Here is a 23,393-nt window from a genome sequence, read left to right as displayed (position 1 = left end):
CAAAGGCCACTTCTGCCTTTCATCCTGGCCCGAGCCTCCGCCGAAGGGAAGCTGGCTGCTCTGTGGAGCGTGGGGTCTGAAGACAGGACCGGGCGGTTCCAGGAGGAACAGCCCGAACCAGTCTCCGGCGGGCTGGGCAGGCCGCCCTCCCTGTGGGTGTCCTCTGGGGGGTTCCTGCCGGCTCCCAGTGCGGTGGGCGGGGAGCCGTTCACACACACAGACGCACGCACGCACACACGCACACACACGCGCGCACACACACACGCGCACACACACACACGCACGCACACACGCACACACCCCGGCACTGGCGTCAGCTCAACCCCAGGCCAGCCTCGTTCTGGGTGCCGGACTCCTGTTCCAACAGCACCCGGCCTGGGGCAACCACAGGGCGGGGAGCCTGCATGTGAGCGAGAGCCCGGCTCCTTCTTAAGCGCCCGCCAGTCAAGCCCGGGCCACACGGCCAGCCAGCCGGCGCCCGCTCACCACCACCTGTCCTGCTCCTCCGCCGGCCGCCACCACCACCACCGGAGCCCACGGCGCCCACCTTCCATGGCCGACCAGCTGAGCGAGGAACAGGTGGCCGAGTTCAAGGAGGCCTTCTGCCTGTTTGACAAGGACGGGGATGGCGTCATCACCACCCAGGAGCTGGGCACCGTCATGCGCTCCCTGGGCCAGAACCCCACGGAGGCCGAGCTGCGTGACATGGTGGGCGAGATCGACCGGGACGGCAACGGCTCCGTGGACTTCCCCGAGTTCCTGGGCATGATGGCCAGGCAGCTGAAGGGCAGGGACAGCGAGGAGCAGATCCGCGAAGCCTTCCGTGTCTTCGACAAGGACGGCAATGGCCTGGTGAGTGCGGCCGAGCTGCGGCACGTGATGACCCGGCTGGGGGAGAAGCTGAGTGACGAGGAGGTGGACGAGATGATCCGGGCCGCCGACGTGGACGGGGACGGGCAGGTGAACTACGAGGAGTTCGTCCACATGCTGGTGTCCAAGTGAGGGGCCGGGCCTGGCGCTGGGCCCCACACCAGGCCACTGGCTGTGCTGTGGGGACCTGGGACCGGCCTTGCTCCCTGCGTCCCTCCGGCCCCTCTGTGCTCTGCCACTTCCCCGTTCCAGGTGATTCCGCCCACCTTTGTGCAGCTCCCTTTGTCCCATTTTTCCTGCCAGCCCTCCTCCCCTCTCCTCCCAGCTGGACTGACACAGGCCGCCCCCAAGCCCAGGTACGTCTGCCACTCTGGACCAGCGGCGACGTCACTCTGCACAGACAGTGAGCAGAGGACCAGCACAAGTCCCAGTGACTGGACACCTGCGGAGGCGCAGGGTGACATCATAGAGCCCTTGGCTGGACCCCTGAAAGGCACTCGGCACTGGGCCCGGGGCCACGGGAGCCCCCGCGGCCCGATGGCTCCATCAGCCGCTGGACTGGGGCGGGCAGGAGGGACCGGACCTGACCTGAGTGAGGGGGCTGCAGGGGCTGCCGGAGATGATGACGCTTGAGACCAGGCTTCCCTGAGCAACATCACCCCCTTTCCACGGGGCGCTCGCTTGTCTGTGATTCACCCTTTGCAGCTGGGCGGAAAGCTGGGTCCGTTGTAACACGTCTGTGTGCAGCTTCACGGAGGGAGACGGGAGCGGGAGGGAGAGGGAAGCACAGGGAGTAATAAAGTGCTTGCATCCCCATCACGTCTCCTTTGGCTCTGCTTCCTGCCGAGATGATCCTCGGTGCGTCTGGGGTTTACATGACGCAGGATCTCCGTTTCCGTGCTTTTTGAAAAGGCCATGAAACCTTGTGTTGGAGAGCAGAGTGAAAAGACAGAAGGTCAGTCTTCGATGTGTATTTCAGATAAAATGGGTAAGTCAGTAGAACTCCCGGAGCCCCGAGCAGATTACAGGTGAGAAGGCACCTGGTCGCGCGTTTCCATCACTGGTGGGCTTGGGGCCGCTGGGAGGTGACAGGAACGCGGGCGGCGGAGGGTGTGAACTGCCCGTCCAGCACGTGGGGCCCCACAGCCACCGACACGGTTACTCCTGCATTTGCCGGCGTCTCCCAGAGGTCAAAGGGACCCTGCAGCGGTTACTTCAGTGCCAAAGGGAGGCAGTGTTTTGGGCAGTGGACGCCACGCTGGGGCTGGTGACAAACAGCTGCCAGCTCTGGGACAGTCACACAGCAGCTGGCTGATCTTGGAAAAGTGCTTTCCCCCACACCCCCTCCCCAGCACGCGCATCCTGACATGTACAACGAGGAACATGGCACTGGGGCTGCAGAGCCTGGATTTCCGGCCTTGGGACTGTTGCCGGCTGGGAGCACTTCTTCACGAGGAGAGCAGCCCCTCGCACAGGATCCCCTGGGTGCGAGGCACTGTGGGGAGCACTCTGCGTGCACGGTAGCCCACTAGCACCCTATGCACTGGCCGCTGCGAGTAGCTTCCCCGTCGGGCAAACGAGGACGCTGAGACACGCAGAGCTTAAGAAATCAGCGCGATGCCCCAGCTGGAAAGTGATGGGGCTGGGATTGTGCCCCTGACCACACTGTGCGGCCTCTCCGCAGCCCCTTGGCCCCCATGGAGGCCGACGACCATAACAGTGCCTCTCTCGAGCATGTGCGAGAGGATTAGAAATCATCTTAGGTGCTTAATAAGTGACATGCATGCAGTAGGTGCTTAATAAGTGACAAGTTCTCTTGCCTGGCATGCAGTAGGTGCTTAATAAGTGACAAGTTCTCTTGCCTTTAGGATCCCCCTTCAGCTCTAACACTCTGTGAGGCCTGGCAACATACTTCCACCCTTCTGTCCAAGAGGCAGGGGCTGGGGGGATGCGGGGCGGGGTCTCGGACAGGAGGGCCCCGATGTCCTGCGGCTGCAGAGCCCCTCCCGGGCACGGACTCGGACGGCCATGCTCTGACCACAGGCCCTTGCAGGCTGAGCCTGCTTGAGCTAAGCCTCCCGCAGCCCTCAAGGGTCGGGATTGGCTGAACACCCACAGGTGGAGAGCTGGCAGCCAGCGCCTCTGCGCGCCGGACTGAGCGTCCAGATACCGTGGACACAGCTCCTTCGGGGTGCCTTGCACAGAAGAGCCAAGCGAGTCGTCACCTCTGAGGTTCAGACATGCATGACGGTCCCACCAGCCAACGGAAACACTGACGTCACCCCCAGGGACAAAAGGATTCCTTCTCAGTGTTTTTCGTGGGACCCAGGCTTCAGGAAGCAAAGAACCAGGTAAGGAGGTGCAGGGCACCTGGACCAGGCTGGAGAGTTGGGCGTTTAACCCCTGCTTTCCCGGCGTCGGCCTGACTAAGCCCTTGCAAGTATGGGGACCTATTGGCCTGCTGACACTGAGCTAGAAGGGATGAGGTGTCTTCTTGTGCCTTCCGCCCGGCCTCCCGGTGATGTCGCCGATGCAGGTCTCATAATTACCGCAGGCATCCTGCCGGACCCACTCTGCCTGCAGTTGAATAGGCTGTAGAGTCTTCTGGAGAGTCCTTGGGCCGGGCAGGAGCTAGGCTGCTGCTGAAAGGCCTCCTGACAAGCCCCTCCTTTCGGTGTTCCCGCAGCCGGGCTGCGGATGAGGGGGCCAGACAGCCTGGAAAGAAGGTGACAAGCTGCGCACCGCCCCAGCGACAGCACGGCTCCTCAGACCACCGCCCGCCGTGGTCACCGCTTCTGTAGGGAGCTGAGCAGCAGGTAGGAAACGCACCTCTGGGAGCCTCGGAGCAGATCACTAAGAAACGGGGTTCTCTTCTGCTCACGGGGGGAACCTGAGGCTCCAAGGGCAAGGTGGGCCCACAGAGTTGAATATGCTCCCTCTCCCCCCACCTTGGTTTTACTTTCCTGAACACAATTTTTAAAAATGTTTGCTGTTGTTCCTTCTCATCCAAGCAAGGTCATCGGCCAGCTTGGCCACGTGGTTCAGCCCTCTGCCCACCTGCTGGGTTCGGGTCAGGGACGCCAGGCCTGAGGGGGACGCTGCTGGGCAGGCGCTCTCCGATTCAGTGGCGTCCCCTGGCTTGGCTGGTGGGTCCAAAACTCACAGTGGGTGTGTGAGCCTCTCGCCGGGCCTGGCATGCACGCGACCTCCGTGCCAGGCATGGGTCTGACTGTGTGTGTCCTGTCACACGTCAGCCTGGGGACTCGGGCTGCTCAGGTCACCTGCGTCTGCCTTCAGCCCCCTCCACACGCCCCCTCCGTCTTCTTTCCCATTCTTCCTCCACGCGTCCAGGACCTGTCTTGTTCCCTGACACCGACCGAGGTGGATGTTTGTTTGTGAAATGTGTTCACCACAATGAGCAGGTGTAGGGCAGGGGGAGTAGGGCAGGGGGAAGCCTGGGGGCTGGAGCACCAGGGAGGAGCCCCCGAAAGTCCCTGGAGTGGGTCCCTGAGGGTGTAAGGAGGTCCGCAGACCAGCTTCCTTCCCCGAGTCTCTGGGAGCAGACCTCTCACAGTGACTCCTCACCCACATTCCCGGTCATTGAATAATTGGACTTACCCTCCCTTCATCCCCCAAAAAGGTGCTATCTGACTGCAGCTCAGAAGAACATTCCATCCAGCCCCAGGGAAGGAATTTATAAATATTACCACAGGCTTTCACCGAGCCGCTCGTAAATCAGGGCTCGGGGCTCGGGGACCTCCCAGACTACATAAAGCCCCTCCCCCCGCCCCGTGTGTTTCCAATTTTAAGTCAAACACAGCCCAGCCCTGCCGGCTTCTGTTGATCCTCACAGATTCCAAGGGCCTGTTCAAAAGCTCCCGAACGAGCCAGCTAAAAATGACTCTGTTGTTCTCTTTGGAGAAATGTAAAATTAAAACTCATGTGAGGTAGACACTGCCCCAGGGTGAGTGGAAGCAAACCCCAGACCTCCTACCATCCTGCTGTTCTGGTAGGTGTCAGACAGGAGCCTGGCCCCACCCAGAGGGGGCAACGGAGCTGGGCCGGAAGCAGGTAGAGCCCTTCCGGGGCCTCCTGCCAGGGGCTGGGTGCTGGGGGGCAGGGGAGGGAAAGTCAGGAATCGGCCATGGGCTTGAATAAAGGACAGCAGGGTTTCCACACCCCATGGGGACGGTCAATGACGGGGTTCCGCATAGGCCTCCAAACATCTTTTCTCGGGCTTCTGTGGCGGTCTAGCATGCATCAGGATTAACAGAGAGGGGAAAGGAGCCAGGCACGTGGTTCAGAAGGCGGGGGAGGTGGAAGGCTAAATGTGCAGCCCAGGCTGTCTGGGCTCCGCACCTGGTGCTGTCCCGCAGGGCTGGGGAAACTGAGCGTCGGTGAGAGCCCCGGGGTCAGAGGTCAGGGGGCTGCAGAGGGGGTGCTGTCAAAACACCCCACAAGCCAGGGCCCCTCTTGCCCAGTGCCAACGGTGAGTGCGGGCGCAGGGGCGCTGTGGTCCCTAGGAAGTGGAGGCGGCCACCACCAGCAGGAGAGAACTCTGCCCTGGCCACATCTTTGGGACAGTAGACCGTCCCATGCAGGCCTCTCTGCTGCCAAAGCTGGGCCCAAGCCTTGTCATGGGTACAGAGCAGCGGGGCCGTGTCTGGGCCTCTCAGCCTCTTTGTGGAAGGAGAGCTCTGCCTCCCACCCAAAGTCACATCGCGGAGTGCAGGTGATGGGCAATCAGAAAAGACACATGTCCTCCATTAGAGGTTGAATTGTGCCCCCCCCCAATTCATATGTTGGAGTCTTGACCCCCTAGAACCTCAGCATATAACCCCTATTTGGAGATAATGTCTCTATCGAGGCAATCAAGTTAAAACGAGGCCATTGGGGTGGGCCCCAATCCAGCATTATTGATGTCCTTATAAGAAAGGGACATTTGCAGACAGAGGGAGAAGACGGGGTCTGCTCACCAAGGAGCATGGCCTCAGGAGAAACCAGGGCTGCCCACAGCTGGACCTCAGACTTCTGGCCTCCAGATGAGAGACATAAATGCCTACTGCTTAAAGCACCCCGCCCATGGTAGTCTGTGACAGCGGTCCTGGGAAGGATACCGCCGAAGGGAGGTCAGAGGGACCCACAGACTGGGCTGCTGCGGACCCGGCCAGAGCTGGCTCTCTCCTGGGCTCTAGGAGTTGTGGGGTGAGTCCTACACCCCGGGTTCTGGAGAAGACCCAAATGAGGAAGGTGAGGGAGAGAAGCAATCCCACAGCGTAGGGAAAGGCTGTCCACAGACTTGGGACTCGCCCGGCTCGTCACTCCCAACCTCAACACTCCCGAGGACCAGAGCTGGCATGACGAGGGCCTGTGAAGTCTGGGGTGCGCCCTCTCCGTCTCCGGGCATGGACGCAATGTGGCCTCACCGCAGGGCCTGAGGTGGAGACGAACTCCTACGCGTGCAGGCTCTTAGATCCGCACACCATCTTAGAGGCTGTCTGGCCTAACCTCCCATCCAGGACCCAAGGCCTAAAAGTGACGACATCCCGGGGGGGTGGCTGCTTTGCCTCTCCTGGATATGTGCCCATTGTGGGGAGTTCAAGGCCAATTGTCCAATGGTTGGGTAATTTTTATTTATTATTTATTTACTCATTACTTTTTAGCAGCACTGACCCTTTCAAGAGTGAGTTTAGATGGCGCACATCAGGCCCCCTTGTCTCTTGACATATTTCAGCTTGTGTCAGTCCCTTGCGGTGACGCGTTCCTGGACCCCAGCCAAGTTTGGCCGATGCCGGTGGTGAGGGGGCCACGTCTCCCTGTTCCAGACACCGCACTTCCAAGAATGAAGTTCAGGGTCAAACCAGACTCGTGCTCAGGCGATGTGCCACTCCTTCGGCCTATACTGTCGAACGTGCGTGCATGCGTACCGGACTTTAGGGGACACAAAGGTGAAGATCAGAGCACAAATGGTGGCGTGAGGGATGGACGGAGACGTGCTCTGGAAACGTGGAGGAGCCCCGCACACGGAGCGGCAGCCAGGTGGATACGACGGGTGGGGAGGAGGCGGGCGGGCCTGGGTTTGCTGTTCCCAGGCTGAAGGGACAGCGTGGGAGAAGGCGCAGGGGCGCAGAGGGGCACAGTGTCCTTCTGCCTCGTCTTTGTGAGACCACTTCCCGCCCAACCCTATAAACTCAGTTCTGTCGTCTAATCCTCGAGAAAGGCTGACTCCCGTTCCCTACTCTCCCGATCGGATCGGCTAACTTCTCTCCAGCCTCCAGAACCCTCACAGCATAGCCGTGGCCTCTGCACGCACCTGATGATATCAGCATGGCCCCTTTGTCCCCCCCCCGACACTGCCCTGTCTCCCCACCGAGGGCCCGCCCCTCAAGCACAGCCACCTGACCGCTGAAGGCCGAGCAGAGCCCCGCCAGAGTCGGTGTTCACGGCAAGGGTGCTGCATGGGGCCGTGAGCCACCGAGTACATCCCAGCTACAGACGTCCTCGCCGTTGGAGGACGGCCGGCGGCCAAGTGAGGTGATGAAAAGTCCCCTCTGTCATCCCGGGGGGCTCTGGGCTTGATGCTGCTTGGTGCAGTCCTCTGCCGTCACTACCCCGAAATTCTGAATGGTTTCTGAATTATGAAGGACGGGCCCCCTAAATCATGTAGCTGGTTCTGCGCGCTGTGATGTCCATGGCTACGGGGGCCAGCCATGTGGGGGGGAGTTCAGCAGGTGGGTGGAGTGTCGGGTGCCCAGAGAGGAGACGGAAGATCGTCAGAGGGAAGAATCCCTAGGGAGGACTCAGGAGGGGAGGATCCGAGAGAAGCCTGCACTCCACGCACTCGGAGGCCTCGGCCGTGGGGAGGGCGCCTGAGCGTTGGCCTCAGAGGCACAGGGAGGTCCTGCTGGCTGAGGCCTCAGGCTGCTGAGTGCCTGCTGTTCCCACACCGTCTCTGTTCCAACCAGCCCCTTCCGTCCGCCGACACGGAAGAGCAAAGCTGGATGTCTGCACGGGGACTGGTGTCGTGTCCTCCTCGCCGCCTGGCACGTCTGGCTGGTTCTCCTGGCGGCTTCTTTCTCCAGAAAACACTGCTGGGATGCCAGATTACCCCCCGAAAGGGGAGATGACTTGACTACTCCGGCAACAGCAAACCCCGTGCACCGCACAGAGCCGACCCATCAAAGGATGCCGCCTTCCCTCCAGGCCCTGTGGCGCCCTCGGCCAGGCCAGGCCGCTCAGGCCCTTCCACAGCAGCCCTGGAGCCTTCTCAGCCAGGACAGCAGATGTAGGCGGAAAGAGCCCCTTGTAAGCCCGAAGGTGTGATCAGCCCGGCCCGAGACAGTAAATTCTCCCCGATAGACCCCACCTCCCGTTGCCGTCTCCACCACCCGAGGAGGGAAAGAAAATCCTCCCCAGGGAGATCAGGCAGCAGCCAGGAAAGCGTTGTTCTTCTTGCCTTGTAAGAAATGAACCCCAAGAAATGGTCTGGAACACCCACATGGACGGTTCTGGTGAGTGTGAAGGACAATGCCACAGAAGCAGGGATTTTGAGAGTCTGTGGGGAGACCACACGGGAGACAATTTGACCTGCAGGAGAGCGCTGCTCATGGTCTGTGGGGGGACGGGGGAGGGGGGTTCGTACCCCGTGAAGCCCTGTCTGGAGCTTGGCCAGGGCTGCTTGCAAGTCAGTGCCTGAAGTTGGGCATCAAAGCGGTTTTGGCCTATCCCAAGAGATACGCACAGCACTTCCAAGAAGCAGGCTACCCAAACAGAACTCCCGTCCAAAGTCCTCCACCTCATTTCAAAAGCCAGTTTTCAGTTCTTGCACCCAGTCTTTGCGGCCCTTACGTAAGTCCCAGCTTCTGCACGGCCACAGCCCAAGAAGCACAACAGCGTTCCCGAAGGAGAGGCTCCGGGGCTGGAGCAAGACTCCATCCGTACCACAAAACCTGTGGGGAAACCAGTCCTGTTACCAAATAGAGGTTTCCACCGAAAGGGGACGAAAACAGCCAAAGAAGTTTTGCAACCAGCAAGCCCTCTGTTTAAAAAACTGCAGGGATGCTGGGAAACTCCAAAGAACAGCTGAGAGAGAGTTGTTCCACCTAGAACCCAGGGACCTCCCCCCGGGGAGAGAGACCGGATGTGGCAATCAGCACCCGTCCACCTCCTCATGTCCAGCCTCCCTCACCGCGCAGGAGGGGAGGGCGGGAGGACAAAAGGACGGGTCCCTTGCATGGGATTATGTCCTCACAGTGATGGTTTCTCTGGCTGTGGGGAAGACAAAGTTACACTGATGGCATCTGGGGAACGAACAAGCAGATATCAGTTTCAATGCATATTTCACTCCTTCAAATTCGTGAGTCTTAGGGTTATGCGTGGACTGACGGCCAGGGGCCCAGCACCATGCTGGAGACACTCCGTCCTCAGCTGGCTGCAGTGGCCCGAGCCACGCACACAGACATCTGGGAACTCCGTGACTGCAGGGCTGGAGTGCCACCATGGGGAGGGCGAGAGACATGTGGTGGCCTCCCGATGCCCCAAGATGCCCGAGGGTACATTCCCGGTAGATGAGAGCCTCAGGTTTGAGGAGGCCTTCGCCGGAAGGAAATCCTGGGCTTTCTAGTTTACATCTGATGATTGCAAGAGTTTTCCCCGGCCTGACTTCTGGCTCTAGAAATCTCAAACCTCATTTCTCATCTGCTGCCCCTTCCCGCTGGGGCCCTTCACGTGACCGGAGGGCCACAGGCTCTGTCCTTCCAAGTCAGCGTGCCAGGGGCGGTAAGTACTCCTGGAAACGTGCCCCGACCAGGACATATCTGTTCACAGGGGCTGGAACCACCCTGGGTTAGAGAGAGAGGGGACCACTGTCTCCACTGCACTTAGACAGCAGACATTTGCAGATCGTACAAAAACAGATGACCATGCGAGCCATCGTAGGGCCCTCCCAGAGCTGTGGAAGGGGTGCCAGGAGAGAGGGCCCCCCAAGCAGAAGCTCGAGCTTGTTTTCATCCAGGTAAACACATTCCCAGGTGAGGGATTGAACACTGGACGCAACTATCTGTGCTGAGCCTTGAGTGTTCTCCATTCTTCTTGCCTCCTCCTGCCCAGTGTGAAGGCGAGTCATGGGGAGGGCCTGCACCCTCAGCCCTGGAAGTTTCCTCAGGTCCACATTCGAGAGGCACACACACATTTCCATCAGGCCCTCCATGAATGCCAGTAAAAGATGGTGTGACCCTAAACCCTTGCCTCTGCTTTTAGATCTGACATCGCTCTGCCTCTCCATGGTCCTCCTCGATTTTCCCGACGTGTGACTGCTGTCTGCCAGACCACTTTCCAAGGCTTGCTGTCTTCAGTTCTCTTAGTAAATCCACTCAAGACTTTCTTCCATTGTCCACTCTTATAGACCTCTTTTGTTCTGTCTCCTTCCACCTCTGTCCTGCCCCTTCCTCCCAACCTCCTTCCCCCCTTCTCCCCTCCTCCCATCCTCCCCCTTTCCTCCCCTCCCCCTCTTCTCCTCTCCCCCATACCCTCCCCTCCCATTCCCTCCCCTCCCAACCTCTCCCTTCCTTCTATACCCCCTTCCCCACTCCTCATCCTCTCCCTTCCCCTGCTGTCCTCCCCTTCCCTCCCCACCCCTTCCCCTCCCCTTCTTCTGTCCTCCCATCCCATCCTCTCCTCTCTCCACCCCCTTCGGCTCCCCCTCTTCTCCCACACCTTCCCCTCTCCCCTTCTCCTATCTCCTCCTCTCTTCCTCTCTCTCTCTCTTTCAGGGTCATCTCTCTGTTCTGAGATCTCTGCCTCTCTGTCTCATTTTCTCTCCTGGCTTTACTCTCACCTTACTCTCCATTATGCCTTCCCTGCATCTTCAGTTCTCTAACTCTTGGCTCACTCCTGCCATCCTTCCCTCATGCCTGCCACTTCTTTCCAAACACAACCCAACCTCCACTACTGCCTAACATATTTTTTTCCTATTTATTCACTAGTTGTTTAAGAACTTGATCTCAGGACAGAGCCTTACTGCAGATTGCTTTTCCTTCCTGAGGCATGAGAGCCTTTGAGCAGCCCTTCCCTTCTGGCTGCGGCACAGGGAGCAAGGCCAGAAACAGTAGGAGCTGGTCCAGGGCCCCTGGCTGTTGTTTTTGCAGGCATGCCATAGAGGGGAAGGTCTCTAGGTACATCCTGTATCTCAGACACAGTGGGGAAGCCAAGAAAAGAAGTCCATGGCAGTTGTTTGAGAATCCCTCTTAGTGTTTTCTTTTTTCTCTATCTCTTGTCTGACTTTCTACAGAAACCTACATCTGTATGTGTATCACTCAGTTAAGTTCTGCTGGAACTCCTTCTGTGAGCCGTGAAGAGCAAAACAAAGTCCTTGTCCTCAACAAGCTTATTCTCCAGTGTCTTTGAACATAAAATTATCACCTGTAAACAGTCAGAGGACATGTAAGTAATGAAATGTATGCTGCTGACCGTAAATGCACAAGGTCAGAGAGGGAGAGCCCAGTGCAAATCTGAAGACTCCAAAAAGATGGTAGGAGAGTTAGGGCTGGTGTTGCTCCTGCAGGGGGAGTGGGCTTGGGGTCTGCAGAGTGGGAAGGAGGGTGTCTTATAGGAGGAACAACAGCATGAGCAAAACCAGAACCTCGGGAACTAGCAACGGTCCAAGGAGAGCAGGAGGCAGCCTTGCAGAACACTGATGGCAGGTGCAGGTGTGGGTAGTGTAGGGCTTCCACATGGAGGAGACAAGGCCCTAGGGACTCTTAGTCTGCTTGAGTGTCTAGAACAAAATATCAAGGCTGAAGGACATAAGATCAACATATAAAAATCAATTTTATTTCTATATATGCTAGCAGTGACCATTTGGACACTGAAATTTAAAATAAGATACCATTTACAATTGCTCAAAAAATACCTAGGTGTAAAATTAACAACATACATGTAGGATTTGTACACTAAAAACTACAAAATGCTGAAAAAAATCAGAGAAGATCTGAACAAATGTAACGACATACCATGTTCATGGATTGGAAGACTCAGAATCTTAAAGATGTCAGTTCTCCCCAGACTGACAAACCGGTTTCAAGCAATTCCTATCAAAATCCCAGCAAGACTTCTATAGATATGACAAGATTATTCCAAAATTGATATTGAAAGGCAAAGGAACTACAATTGCTAAACAATTTTGAAAAAGAATCATACAGTGGAGAAAGAAAACAAATGAACAAAGAAAAAAATAGACAAACCAAGAAACAGAGTCTTAACTATAGAGAGCAAACTGATGGTTACCGGAGGGGAATGGGGTAGGGGGGTGGAGGAAATAGGTGAAGGGGGTTAAGGAGTTCACTTATCGCGATGAGCACTGACAAATGTATAGAATTGTTGAATCACTATACTGTAACCTGGAAACTAATATAACACTGTTTGTTAACTATACTGGATTCAAATTTTTTTTAATTCAAAAAATAAGAATCATAAAGTGGGAGGCAACAGTGCACCCAATATCAATACTTACTATATAGCTACAGGAATCAAGACAGCAAGGCATCACTGGCTGAGGGATGAACACACAGATCAACGGAACTGAATAGAGAATCCAGAAATAAACCTGTGTAAATATATCCGACTGATATTTGACAATTCGTTGGAAGAAAACTACCCTTTTAAAATAAATGGTGCTGGAGTAATTGAGTCAGAAAAAAAATTATTTCAACCTAACCTAAGTCACACCTTATACAAAAATTAATTCAAAGTGGATCACAGAGACCTAAATGTGAAGCTATCAAACATAGGAAAAAACATAGGAAAAAAAATCTGTGGGACCTAAAGCTAGGCAAAGTGTTTCTGGATTTGACACCAAAAACATGATCAAAAAAGGGAAAAAGTGATAAACCAGACTTTATTAGATGTAAAAACTTATATTCCACAAAAGACCCTGTTTAGAGAATGAAAATACAACCTACAGACTGGGAGAAAACATTTGCCAATCACATACTTACTGTCTAGAATATATAAAGAATTTTCAAAACCCAACAGAGAAAGAAAGAAAGAAAGAAAGAAAGAAAGAAAGAAAGAAAGAAAGAAAGAAAGAAAGAAGAAAGGAAGGAAGGAAGGAAGGAAGGAAGGAAGGAAGGAAGGAAGAAAGAAAGAAAGAAAGAAAGAAAGAAAGAAAGAAAGAAAGAAAGAATTCCAATGAGAAAATGACGGGCAAAAAAACACAAGAAATTTCCCCGAAGAGGATCTACAAGCAGCACATAAACTCAGGAAAACATGCTCAACGTCATTATTCATTAAGGAAATGCAGAGGAGAAGCACAATGAGAGATCACAATCTCCAGAATGATTGAGATGAAAAATAGCAACTGAACCAGATGCCGGGATGGGACGGGGAAACTAGATCACTCATACATTGCTGACGGGGATATAAAATGGTACAGCCACTCTGGAAAAGAGCTCGGCGTTTTCTTAAAAAAAACAAGCAAACAGCAACTAAATACATAATGATCCAGTAATGACAGTCTTAGGCATTTATCCCAGAGAAAGAAAAACGTATAGTCACATTTTTAAAAATAGTGCACAAATATTTTATAGTTGCTTTATTTGTTTGTGTTTTTTTAAGATTTTATTTATTTGTGAGAGAGAGCGCGTGCACAAGCAGGGGGAGCAGCAGGCAGAGGGAGAAGCAGGCTTCCCGCTGAGCAGGGAGCCCCATGTGGGACTGGATCCCAGGACCCTGAGATCATGACCTGAGCTGAAGGCAGACGCTTCACCGACTGAGCCACCCAGGCATCTCTAGTTGCTTTATTTGTAACGCTCCCAAACTGGAAACAATCCAGACATCCTTCATAGAGTGACTATGGCTAAACAAACAGCGGTCCAGCCACACATGGAATACAGTTCTGCACCAAAGAGAAAGGAACTGCTAATGTGCACAGCAACCCAGAGGAATCTGCAGAGAATTATGCGGAGTGAAAGTAATCTAATCCCGAAATGTTGTGTACGATATGATTCCATTTATACAATGTCCTCGAAAGGACAAAACCATAGAGATGGAGAAGAGATCATAGCCAGCGGGAGTTCCGGCGGCAAAGGGGGCAGCAGTGGGCGTGGCTATAATAGGGCATCAGGAGGGATCCGGGCAGCGGTGGCAGCATTCTGTACCGTGGGTGTATCCGTGTCCGTACTGCGGTTTTGCAGAAGATTCCTATGGGGAAAACTGGTGAAGGGTACACTGCCTCTCTCTGTGTTATTTCTTAAAACTACCTGTGAACACTCTGCTGTAAACCCGTAGTAAGAGCAGGTCTGGGAAGTCAATAAGGAAATTTTACGTTCAGGGGGCCGAGAAATTGCTCCCCAAGGGGAAGGCGTTCTTGGGCTGGTTACTGGCAGCCACATACAAATGCACAAAGTCTATCCTTTTACAGATGTGCCGGAATGTGAAAAACGTTGAAAAGCCTGGGCTGAAGGCACTGCGAAAATCCTCACCCCAAAAACAAAACTTCTTAAGCTCATCACTAAAATAGTGAATTAAGAAATAAAGTAGGATCACTTCTTGAGATCAAAGATCAGAATGCAGTACGGTATTTCAGGGTGAAACTGGATTTCTTTTTTTTTTAATATCGGGGTTTTTTTAAGTAAGCTTTAACATGGGGTTCGAACTCACGACCCTGAGATCATGTGTCTGGTGCTCTACTGGACCAGGCAGGTGCCCCTGAAACTGGGTTTCTAAGCTTCAACAGATGGTCAGCATTTAATGTTAATTTTATGGAGAACTCTGTAAATGTTTCTGTTTTACTTTACTGGAATCTAGCTAGGGAACGATATTAATAAAGTACTTAGTACAAATTTTTTGCAAATCACATGTGTGTATGCAATTACCTCAAATAAAACATTTGATTTTTTAAATTAAGAATAAAATTATGAGTATATATATTTTACACTTTAGTAATATATCATGAGCATTATTTGTTGTCTAAAATATGCTTATATATTATATTTATTGACTATAAATGTTTCACTTAGAGATATGCCATATTATTTAACTATCCTCCCCTCCCCCAGGGATTTGGATGATTTCAAGTAGTTTGTTTATTATTTTTAAAAATGCTGAGAATAGGGGCTCCTGGGTGGCACAGTGGGTTGAGCGTCTGACTCTTGGTTTTGGCTCAGGTCGTGATCTCAGGGTGGTGAGATGGAGCCCTGCGTCGAGCTCCGTGCTTGGCGTGGAGTCTGCTCCAGTCTCTTTGCCCCTCTCTCTAGGCTCTCTCCCTCTCTCAAATAAATAGACAAATCTTAAAAAAAAAAAATGCCGAGAATGACATCCTGGTGTCTGTTTTTTTGAAGCAGCTTTATTGAGATACAAATAACATAATAATAATAATGCACCCATTTAAAGTGTACAATTTAGGGGCGCTTGGGTGGCTCAGTCAGTTAAGCTCCTGACTCTTGAATCTTGGCTCGGGTCTTGATCTCAAGGTAGCGAGTTTAAAAAAAAAAAAAAAGTGTATGGTTTAATGCTTGTTGGTGTTTAATGATTGTTGGTGCAACAATCACCATAATCTGATTTTAGAATGTTTTCGTCCCCTGTTAGCAATCTGCATCCCCACCTTCCCACCCACTTGCCCACCCCAGCCCTAAGCAACCACTAATCTACTTTCTCTTCCGACCAATTTGCCTATAGAGACAAATTCTGGACATTTCACAGCAATGGAATCGTAAATGTGTGGTCTTTTATGACCGCCTTCTTTCACTTAGCAAACTGTTTGCAAGGGTCGTCCGTGTTGTAGTGTCTTCTAGAACGTCGTTCGTTTTTCTGCGGGATAATATTCCGTTGTCTGGATAGATGACATTTCACTTATCCACTCAACCACCGGCGAGCATTGGGTTGTTTTCACTTTGAGACTATTGTAAATAGTGCCGCTTATAAACAGTCACACATCACTTTGTGTGTGGATGATGCTTCACTTTCGAGGCTATACACCTCGGAGCGGAATTGCTGAGTCATACGGTAACTCTACGGCTAACTTTCTAACCAGGCGCCCTTTTCTGAGTACTGCTGTAAGATACATTCCTAACAGTGAAAATAAGTGGTCGAAGCATATGGGTACCTTGAAGGATTTTGATGCATTTTGACAAATTACATTCCTAAAAATTACGCCAGCTTCTGCTCCCTCCAGCAGCAGGAGAATGCTTTAATGGGGCACATTGGGATCCAGAAGCTCTTAAATGGTCAGCCCCTCACCTACCAATCTCTGGACCTGGAGGGACTCGCGAGGCAGCCCACTCGACAGAGCTTAGTGGAAGGATCTGGGTTCTTCTCCCAGGCCTGCTGCTTGCTGCTGGCCATGCAACCCCTGGCAAGTTGTTTCCTCTTTTGCAAAAGGAAGTTAATACCAGGCCTGCCCAGCCCACTCAGCCATCGGAGGATCAAAGCAGGAATGCGGTGTAGGAACACTGTTGTGACGTGGCCGCACCCAGGCAGGAATGAGTCCTGTCCAGGTGTCAGTATTTGGGAAGTACTGCTTAATTGGCTTGTGCCTTGAGTGTCCAGATTTGGGGCCGAACCTGGTAGCTGAGGGGTCAGTGGCTGGTTAGTCCAGATACATCCACTTTAACAGAACCTGGGGACAAACGAATCTTCCTTTTTCTCCTATGAATGTGGTTGCACAGCATGGCTTTGATGGTCATGAGGCTAAACCTCTCCTACTACCACCTGTGGCTAAGTAAGGGTGGGGCAGCGAGGGTAGAGGTGCCAGGGAATCCATTCCTGGACTGTGACATGTTACCAACAGAAAGTTCTGCCCTCCACTGGGATGAAAGGTGCCCCTGCAGAAATTCTAACCAGTAGCGTTCACTGTGTCCTCAGCTCTGTGGCCATGCCCAGTGGATTTTCTCTCCTGAGAGTCTTCTCACCCGCCCCGTGCCTTCCTCGAGGATGAGTGGACAGTCAGGCCCACAGGTCTGCGCAGCCGGCAGGTGGTCCCCGCGCTAAGGGTCCGAGGGGAGCCCATGCCTCCGCCCTGGTCCGCCTTGCAGTGCCTGGACGGTGACCACGCCAGGCCCCACGGAGCATTCATCCCAGGGTTTACGGGAGATTGCACCTGCCTTCGGGGGGAAGGGGGCGTGAGAAAGGTGGCAGAGCCCGGGGGCCCAGTGCTGAGATTCCACCAGAACAAGACACACGTGTGCAAACCCCAACTGTGGGAGCCACAGGCAGACCAGGCTCCACAGACACCCCCTTTGTTTCTACCGTAGAGGGCCTGGATGATAACCCCATTTCCTTTTGCTAGACCCAGAGGGCTTGAGAGATGAAGATATTTAATTCAGTAATATTTGCTGTGAAGTCATAAGCGTTCCTCACATTTTAGGTACTTGGCCGACATCATTTTTAATCTTCACGGCAATCTTGAAAGGAGGCACTCCACCTATTTTATAGATGAAGAAACTGAGGCTTGGAGAGGCTAAGTAACTTGCCTGGGTCCATCAAGCCAGCAGACAGCAAAGCCAGGTCTTGCAGACTCCAACCTTCCTGAAGACCTTTTCATGTTGCGATGACATCAGGATGTGACCGGGAGCCCACCTGCAGGTCCAGTCCAACCAGCCATGCCAGCGTCGGTCAGCTGTGGACTTCCCCGGGCCAGGAAGGACCTGCCAAGGGCCGGGTTGTGAATCGTGGGAAGGGAGCGGGTGACAGAGCTCGGTTCTCTGTCCCTCCAGAGTCTGCATCCACTGACTCGCCGGAAGGCTTGGCTCACCTAGTGTTTGTTCTAGTGCCTTCTTCCCTCTCCCCCTGCAAAGCCCTTTGTGTAATGGGTCTTCCCTTCCAGTTCAATTTCAAAACACGTTGAGCCAAGGAGAGCCCCCAGGCGTCCTCTGCGTGTTTGTTGTTGTTGACAGGAAACCTTAGTGGTGAGTCACTCCAAAAGCAGTGTATCAAAGAGCAGGGCAGACTCTGTGGGTCTGGAGAGCGTCAGCTGCCTGTGGGACAGAGAGGACAGTCCCCCAGGGAAGGAGCCTCAGGTCAGACGACAGGCCGAGCAGAAGTCAGCAGTGACGAGCTGATGAAAGCCAGCTCCATCTGGGTCTGGGAGCCGAAGGGTGCTCCTGCTGCCGGACCAGGCTTGGCCTGAGCCCCGGGTGGGAGAGGGCTGCCCGCTGATGGTGTCTGTGCTGACCCACTGGACGGCTATGGGAGTTGGGGGCCACCTGCAAGTATGGGCATCTCTGGGGGACATGCCAAAACCCATGCAGCCTTTAGGGAGACGGGCAGTGTCAGCGTGACCAACGCCAGCATGACCACCACACACAGACTGTCAACCTAACCCCCCTCGTGATGGTGTTAGGTGGCGGGGCCTTTGGGAGATGATGAGGTCATGAGGGATTAATGTCCCTAGAAAGGAGACCCCAGAGAGCCCCCACCCCTCCTACCGTGTGAGGACACAGCAAGAAGCCGGCTCGGTGAACCAGGGAATGGGGTCTCACCAGACACCGGCTCTGCTGACATCTTGGTCCTGGATTTCCAGCCTCCAGAGCGGTAAAGAATGAATGAATGTCTGTGGTCCCCAAGCCCCCAGTCTGGGCGGTTTGTTCCAGCAGCCTGAGCTCGCTAGATGCTACTTACCTCTCCTCACTCAAAATCTCCGGTGTGTTGGTGACCACGAGGGCTGATCCTGGTACTTTCTACAGCGACTATAGCTAAATCAGTACTCACATATTTGATGAACTCCTGTCCTTATTTAAGTGTCCTAAGGATGTGGCCGAAGGCTCACGAGGCACGAGACAGAATTCCTAACCTTCAAGAACCATATATTCGAAACAGGAATCAAAATAGAGATTCCCAGAGCACGGCGCAGAACACCACAGTCCGAGCTGTAAGACTGTGTGGTTACAACCCAAATAGTACTAGCAGTTTAGAGAGGACAGAAAACCTCAGCATTTGGAGTCCTACTTAGAGTGTTCAGGGAGGGCTTCCTGGAGGTGGTGAGGCCTGAGTGAGTCTTTGGATGATGGGTTCAGAGAGGGGAGATGAAATTCTAGATGGGAGGGGCGGCATGAACAGTCAGTACTGAATTCAGACGCAGCTCGAGGCAGCGGGTTATTCACTTCTTGGCCTCACTACCATACTCCAGTCAAACAGCAGATGGTGGGATGATACCGTTGACGTGGGAAACAACGGCAAAAGAAAGCCCTTCCAGCTTGCGGCCCACAGACAGGTCCCTGAAACATGCGGAGAGAGACCCTCCTCAGGAACCCTTGGCTGCCTTAGTGCCTTCTTGTGTAAAAGGAACCTTATCGGGGTGCCTGGCCGGCTCCCTCGGTGAAGCATCTGCCTTCGGCTCGGGTCATGATCCCAGGGTCCTGGGATCGAGTCCCGTATCGGGCTCCCTGCTCAGCGCGGAGCCTGCTTCTTCCTCTGCCCCTCCCCCTGCTCGTGTTCCCTCTCTCTGACAAAAAAAACAAATTAAAAAAAAAATAAAACAAAGGTAGCCTTATCTTGGCGGCAACTAGCCCCTCGAGGTCCTGAAAGCCTTGCTTCCAGATTCCTTGGAGACTTGGGCTACCCCGAGCCCCCGCTATTTAGAGACTGTGCACTCAGTCACCGCTCACAGTCCCGCACAGCTCTTTCTGCCCACAGTTCCTGTCCCGGGAGTCGGGAAGCAGTGAAGGTCTAGGCAGGAGAGACGGGAGGCCCCTGACTCCCCCGCCTGGGTTCTGGTACGACTCCCGGCAGGTGGAGACGCTGAGACAGAGCGGGACAAGAGATTAGGGGGCAGACCAAGAGGGCGCAAGAATCTCAAGGCCACGAGCTCCCAGTCAGTTCTCAGCAAAAGATGGCCGTCGTCAGCCTCAGGGGCAGCCCACCCAGGACCCCCCGCTCGAGAGCTTTTTCCTTCCTTCCTTCCTAAACTTTCACTTCACTGCACCCATCCGTGTCCGTGAGATTCCCACTTCGACTCCGTTAGACAAGAACCCTGCAAGCCTGCGTCCCCATCTCTTGAGCACCTACTGTGTGCCAGGACCTGACATTAAGTCATTTACATGGTTTTCGCAACAAACCTTATCATGACCCCCAGTTCCCAACTAGGAAAATGGGGGCTGACGGAGGTTAGGGGACTTGCCTAAGATCACACAGCCAAGTGGCAGAGAGGACTCCAGCCTGCGGGGGGGGGGGACACCTGCCACTGGGCTCACGGCCCCCCCAGCAGATGGTAGCCAGCTCACCTTTGTGCTCTGCCACATGTCCCTTGGGGTAAATGCTTTTCCCCTCCCCCAACCACCACTCCCCGAAATGCTTCCTCCACCAGGAAGCCTCTCGTGACCATCCCTCAGCCACACGTGCTCACTACTTCTCTGTGAGCATCTTGCATCTTTAAATGAGCATTGGCAGTGGTTGCCCAGGGGCGGGGGCAGGGGCAGGAGAAGCACAAGGAAAATTGGGGGGTGATGGGTATGTTCATTTTGTTTGGAATGATGGCTTCACATGTGTATTCCACAGGTCAAAATGTCCGCTTTACGCACAGTTTCTCATATGTCAATCATAGCTCAACAAGGCTGCTCAAAAAAATTCTAACTCAGGGTTATCTTACTCCAAAAAAAAAAAAAAGTTATGGTGGGCAGGATAGTTCCTTAGTGGCAGAGAAGACGGGTGCTCCCTACAGGGTGCCCAGCACAGAGTCGGGCACACAGTGCTGCCCCCGAGGTCAGCGCTGGGAGAGGCTTCTCCCGGCTCTCGGCACCACCCTCCGCACAAATGCAGCAGGGCGCCGGGCCACAGCAGGTACTGCGGGACGGCTATGCCCCAGGGATAGTTCCCAAACCCAGCGGGTTCTTACTGTCAGTCCTTCACAGCAGGTGGGGGCCAGGCCTTGGCAGCCCATATTTTAACAGATAAGGAAATGGAGCCAGAGGCAGAAAAGCTCATTAACTCTTGTCACCTCTGAGTCAAGACAGAAGCAACAAACTTCTTCCTTTTCTAGCTGCCTCAGGACAAAACCTGGCCTGAGGGCTCCGCCCGTGAGAGCCCCTGGCAATGAGCTCCTGTCACCCACAGCTGCCCAGCCCAGCCTGTCAGAGCACACAGGCCTCCTCCTGCCGCCAGGAGGCCCAGCAGTGGGAGGCCCTCCCGGTTTAGTCTACCTGCTGGTTTCTTTCAACACAGCTGGGGGCTGAGTTATACTGGATCACGCACATTAGGACCAGGACCACCGTTCTTAGGAGCAAAGGCATAATTCCCCCCCTCGGGCATTGTGCCTTGTGCTGGAGGGATGAATTAATACTATTTGGATTAACCCTGGATGCAGGGCTGCCGTGTTCAGTCTCACAGGTTGTACACTGCACAACTGCAATTACACAGTGACATACCAGGAGGGATTTATGATTTAATGGAAACAAACACATCTTAATATAGATCTCTCTTTACTGTAGACAAAGGTTTAGGAACAAGCAGACTTGTCCACTCCAGTGACTAGTGACAAACGGTGCAGGACATTAGGCTAAGCCCAGGCTGAATTCATAGTGAGCTGGTGGTAGCCCCAGGTTAGCCAGGAATGGTTGTGTGACCTTAGGCAGAAGCCTAAATTGCATCACTCCCAACAATATACAACATGTCCAAGTACTGTGGAAAGTATATAATTTGGTTATTATGCATCATTATTTTAAAGACTAAAATCCAGATGACCGAAATACCGCAGAAGCGTCTTCTGGCTGGGTCACTAGGGTTCTCTGCTCTAAGAGATAGGATTACGGCTAATGGAGGACTGCATGACGCGGGCACTGGGAGGAAAAGCCAGGTGGGGCTACTCTTCCCTAAGGGCTCCGGGAGAGAGAAAGAAGCACACGCCCTCTCTCACTGGTATTATTTGTTACCGGTCTCGGGCTGCAACAAAGAGCCATTCTGTGAGCTTAATGGGGCCTGACTTACTCAGCAAACTTTTCTGTCTCCTTCTTCTGTAGGAGAACAAAAACAAACCTTTCTCTCTGGGTTTGCTAGGCTCCTTGGAGGCCTTGGGCTTTGGCTTAGGCAAACAGGGAGCTGGGGGGCGGGCCCTGCTACAGGAGGAGGACGGACGTAGGAGCCGTGGGCAGGGAGGGGCCCCAGAACGGGGCAGGAGAGAGAGAAGCCCCGGGCCAGCCCTGAGCCGAGCCTGACGCAGGAGCTGCTAGGCCTGACGCCTCTGAGCGCTGGGCCAGTGTCGTGTTCACTGACTGGAGCCTACCTAGTAAGCTCATTTAATTCTCTCCACCGCCCGAGGCGGGGGGGGGGGGGGGGGGAGGCGCGGCCGCTCCACTTTCTGGAGACTCATGGAGGGTGTGTGAGTCAGGTGAGTCCCGCCCTGAGGCCTGCGCTCCTTCCAGTGGCTCCTTCCTGCTCCCAGCCTCCACCCCTCGTTCCCCATCCCCCAGAAGTCGAGGTCGTGCACGCAGGAAACGTGACAGCTGGCCTGAAATCTCCTCCCAACCACTCTGTAGCTCCCCAGCCTGGAGGAGCAGGGGCAACTTCAGATTTCCACGTCCAACCTGCAGACGTGGGGCCCTGCGCCCCAGCCCCCAATGCTGCGGAGCGAGTGAGCCTGCCCCACTCCACACTCACACCTGTGTGCCCCCACGCTCACACAGTCACACTCACCCCCGTGTGCCCCCCACAGTCACACTCACCCCCGTGTATCCCCACACTCACACAGTCACACTCACACCCGTGTGCCCCCATACTCACACCCATGTGTCCCACACTCAGTCACACTCACCCCGTGTGCCCCCACGCTCACACAGTCACACTCACCCCATGTGCCCCCACGCTCACACAGTCACACTCACCCCGTGTGTCCCCATACTCACACAGTCACACTCAGTCCCATGTGCTCACACAGCCACACTCACACCCGTGTGCCCCCACACTCAGTCACACTCACTTCCATGTTCCCACACATTCACAGTCACACTCACCTCCTTGTGCCCCCCACAGTCACACTCACCCCCGTGTGCCCCCACACTCACAGTCACACTCACCCCCGTGTGCTCACACACTCATAGAGTCACACTCACTTCTATGTGCCCACACAGTCACACTCACCTCCGTGTGCCCCCACACTCAGTCACACTCACCCCTGTGTGCCCCCACACTCACAAGTCCTCAACCTCACAGTCATGCTCACACCGATGTGTCTCCACACTCACACTTCACACACAGTTACACACCATTTGCCCCCACAGTCACAGTCACACTCACATCTGTGTGCCCCCACTCACACGCCCGCACCCTTACACAGTCACACTCACACCTGTTTGCCCCTACACTCACATGCCCTCACCCTCACAGTCATACTCACATCCATGTGCCCCCACACCCAGTCACACTCACATCCATGTGCCCCCACTCACAGTCACAGTCACACCCATGTGCCCCCACTCACCCTCACACTCACACCCGTGCCCCCACACTCACACGCCCTCACCCTCACACATGGTCACACTCACACCCGTGTGCACCCACACTCGCACACCCTTACACACAGTAACACACCTGTATGCCCC

The 23,393-nt window shown here is 54.3% G+C and overlaps 1 protein-coding gene and 1 long non-coding RNA gene across 2 annotated transcripts in view; both read left to right on the top strand.

The window, feature by feature from the left end:
* The first annotated feature begins 253 nt into the window (after positions 1 to 253).
* Positions 254 to 1,684, top strand: LOC113241128 (calmodulin-like protein 3). Its single transcript, XM_026478695.4, has one exon. The coding sequence runs from the start codon at positions 553 to 555 to the stop codon at positions 1,000 to 1,002; it is 450 nt and encodes a 149-aa protein (XP_026334480.1). The 5' UTR covers positions 254 to 552; the 3' UTR covers positions 1,003 to 1,684.
* Positions 1,685 to 21,946: 20,262 nt separating this feature from the next.
* The window catches only part of LOC113241091 (uncharacterized), a 66,766-nt gene continuing 65,319 nt past the window's right edge, over positions 21,947 to 23,393 (top strand). Inside the window, exon 1 of the long non-coding RNA XR_008956505.1 lies at positions 21,947 to 22,081. This is a non-coding gene — a long non-coding RNA (uncharacterized LOC113241091). The remainder of the gene's footprint in view (positions 22,082 to 23,393) is intronic.

This window comes from Ursus arctos, unplaced genomic scaffold, assembly GCF_023065955.2.
Source record: "Ursus arctos isolate Adak ecotype North America unplaced genomic scaffold, UrsArc2.0 scaffold_30, whole genome shotgun sequence".
Classification (NCBI taxonomy): Eukaryota; Metazoa; Chordata; class Mammalia; order Carnivora; family Ursidae; genus Ursus; species Ursus arctos.
Note: the sequence above shows the minus strand (reverse complement) of the source record. Positions and strands in the feature narration are given on the sequence as shown.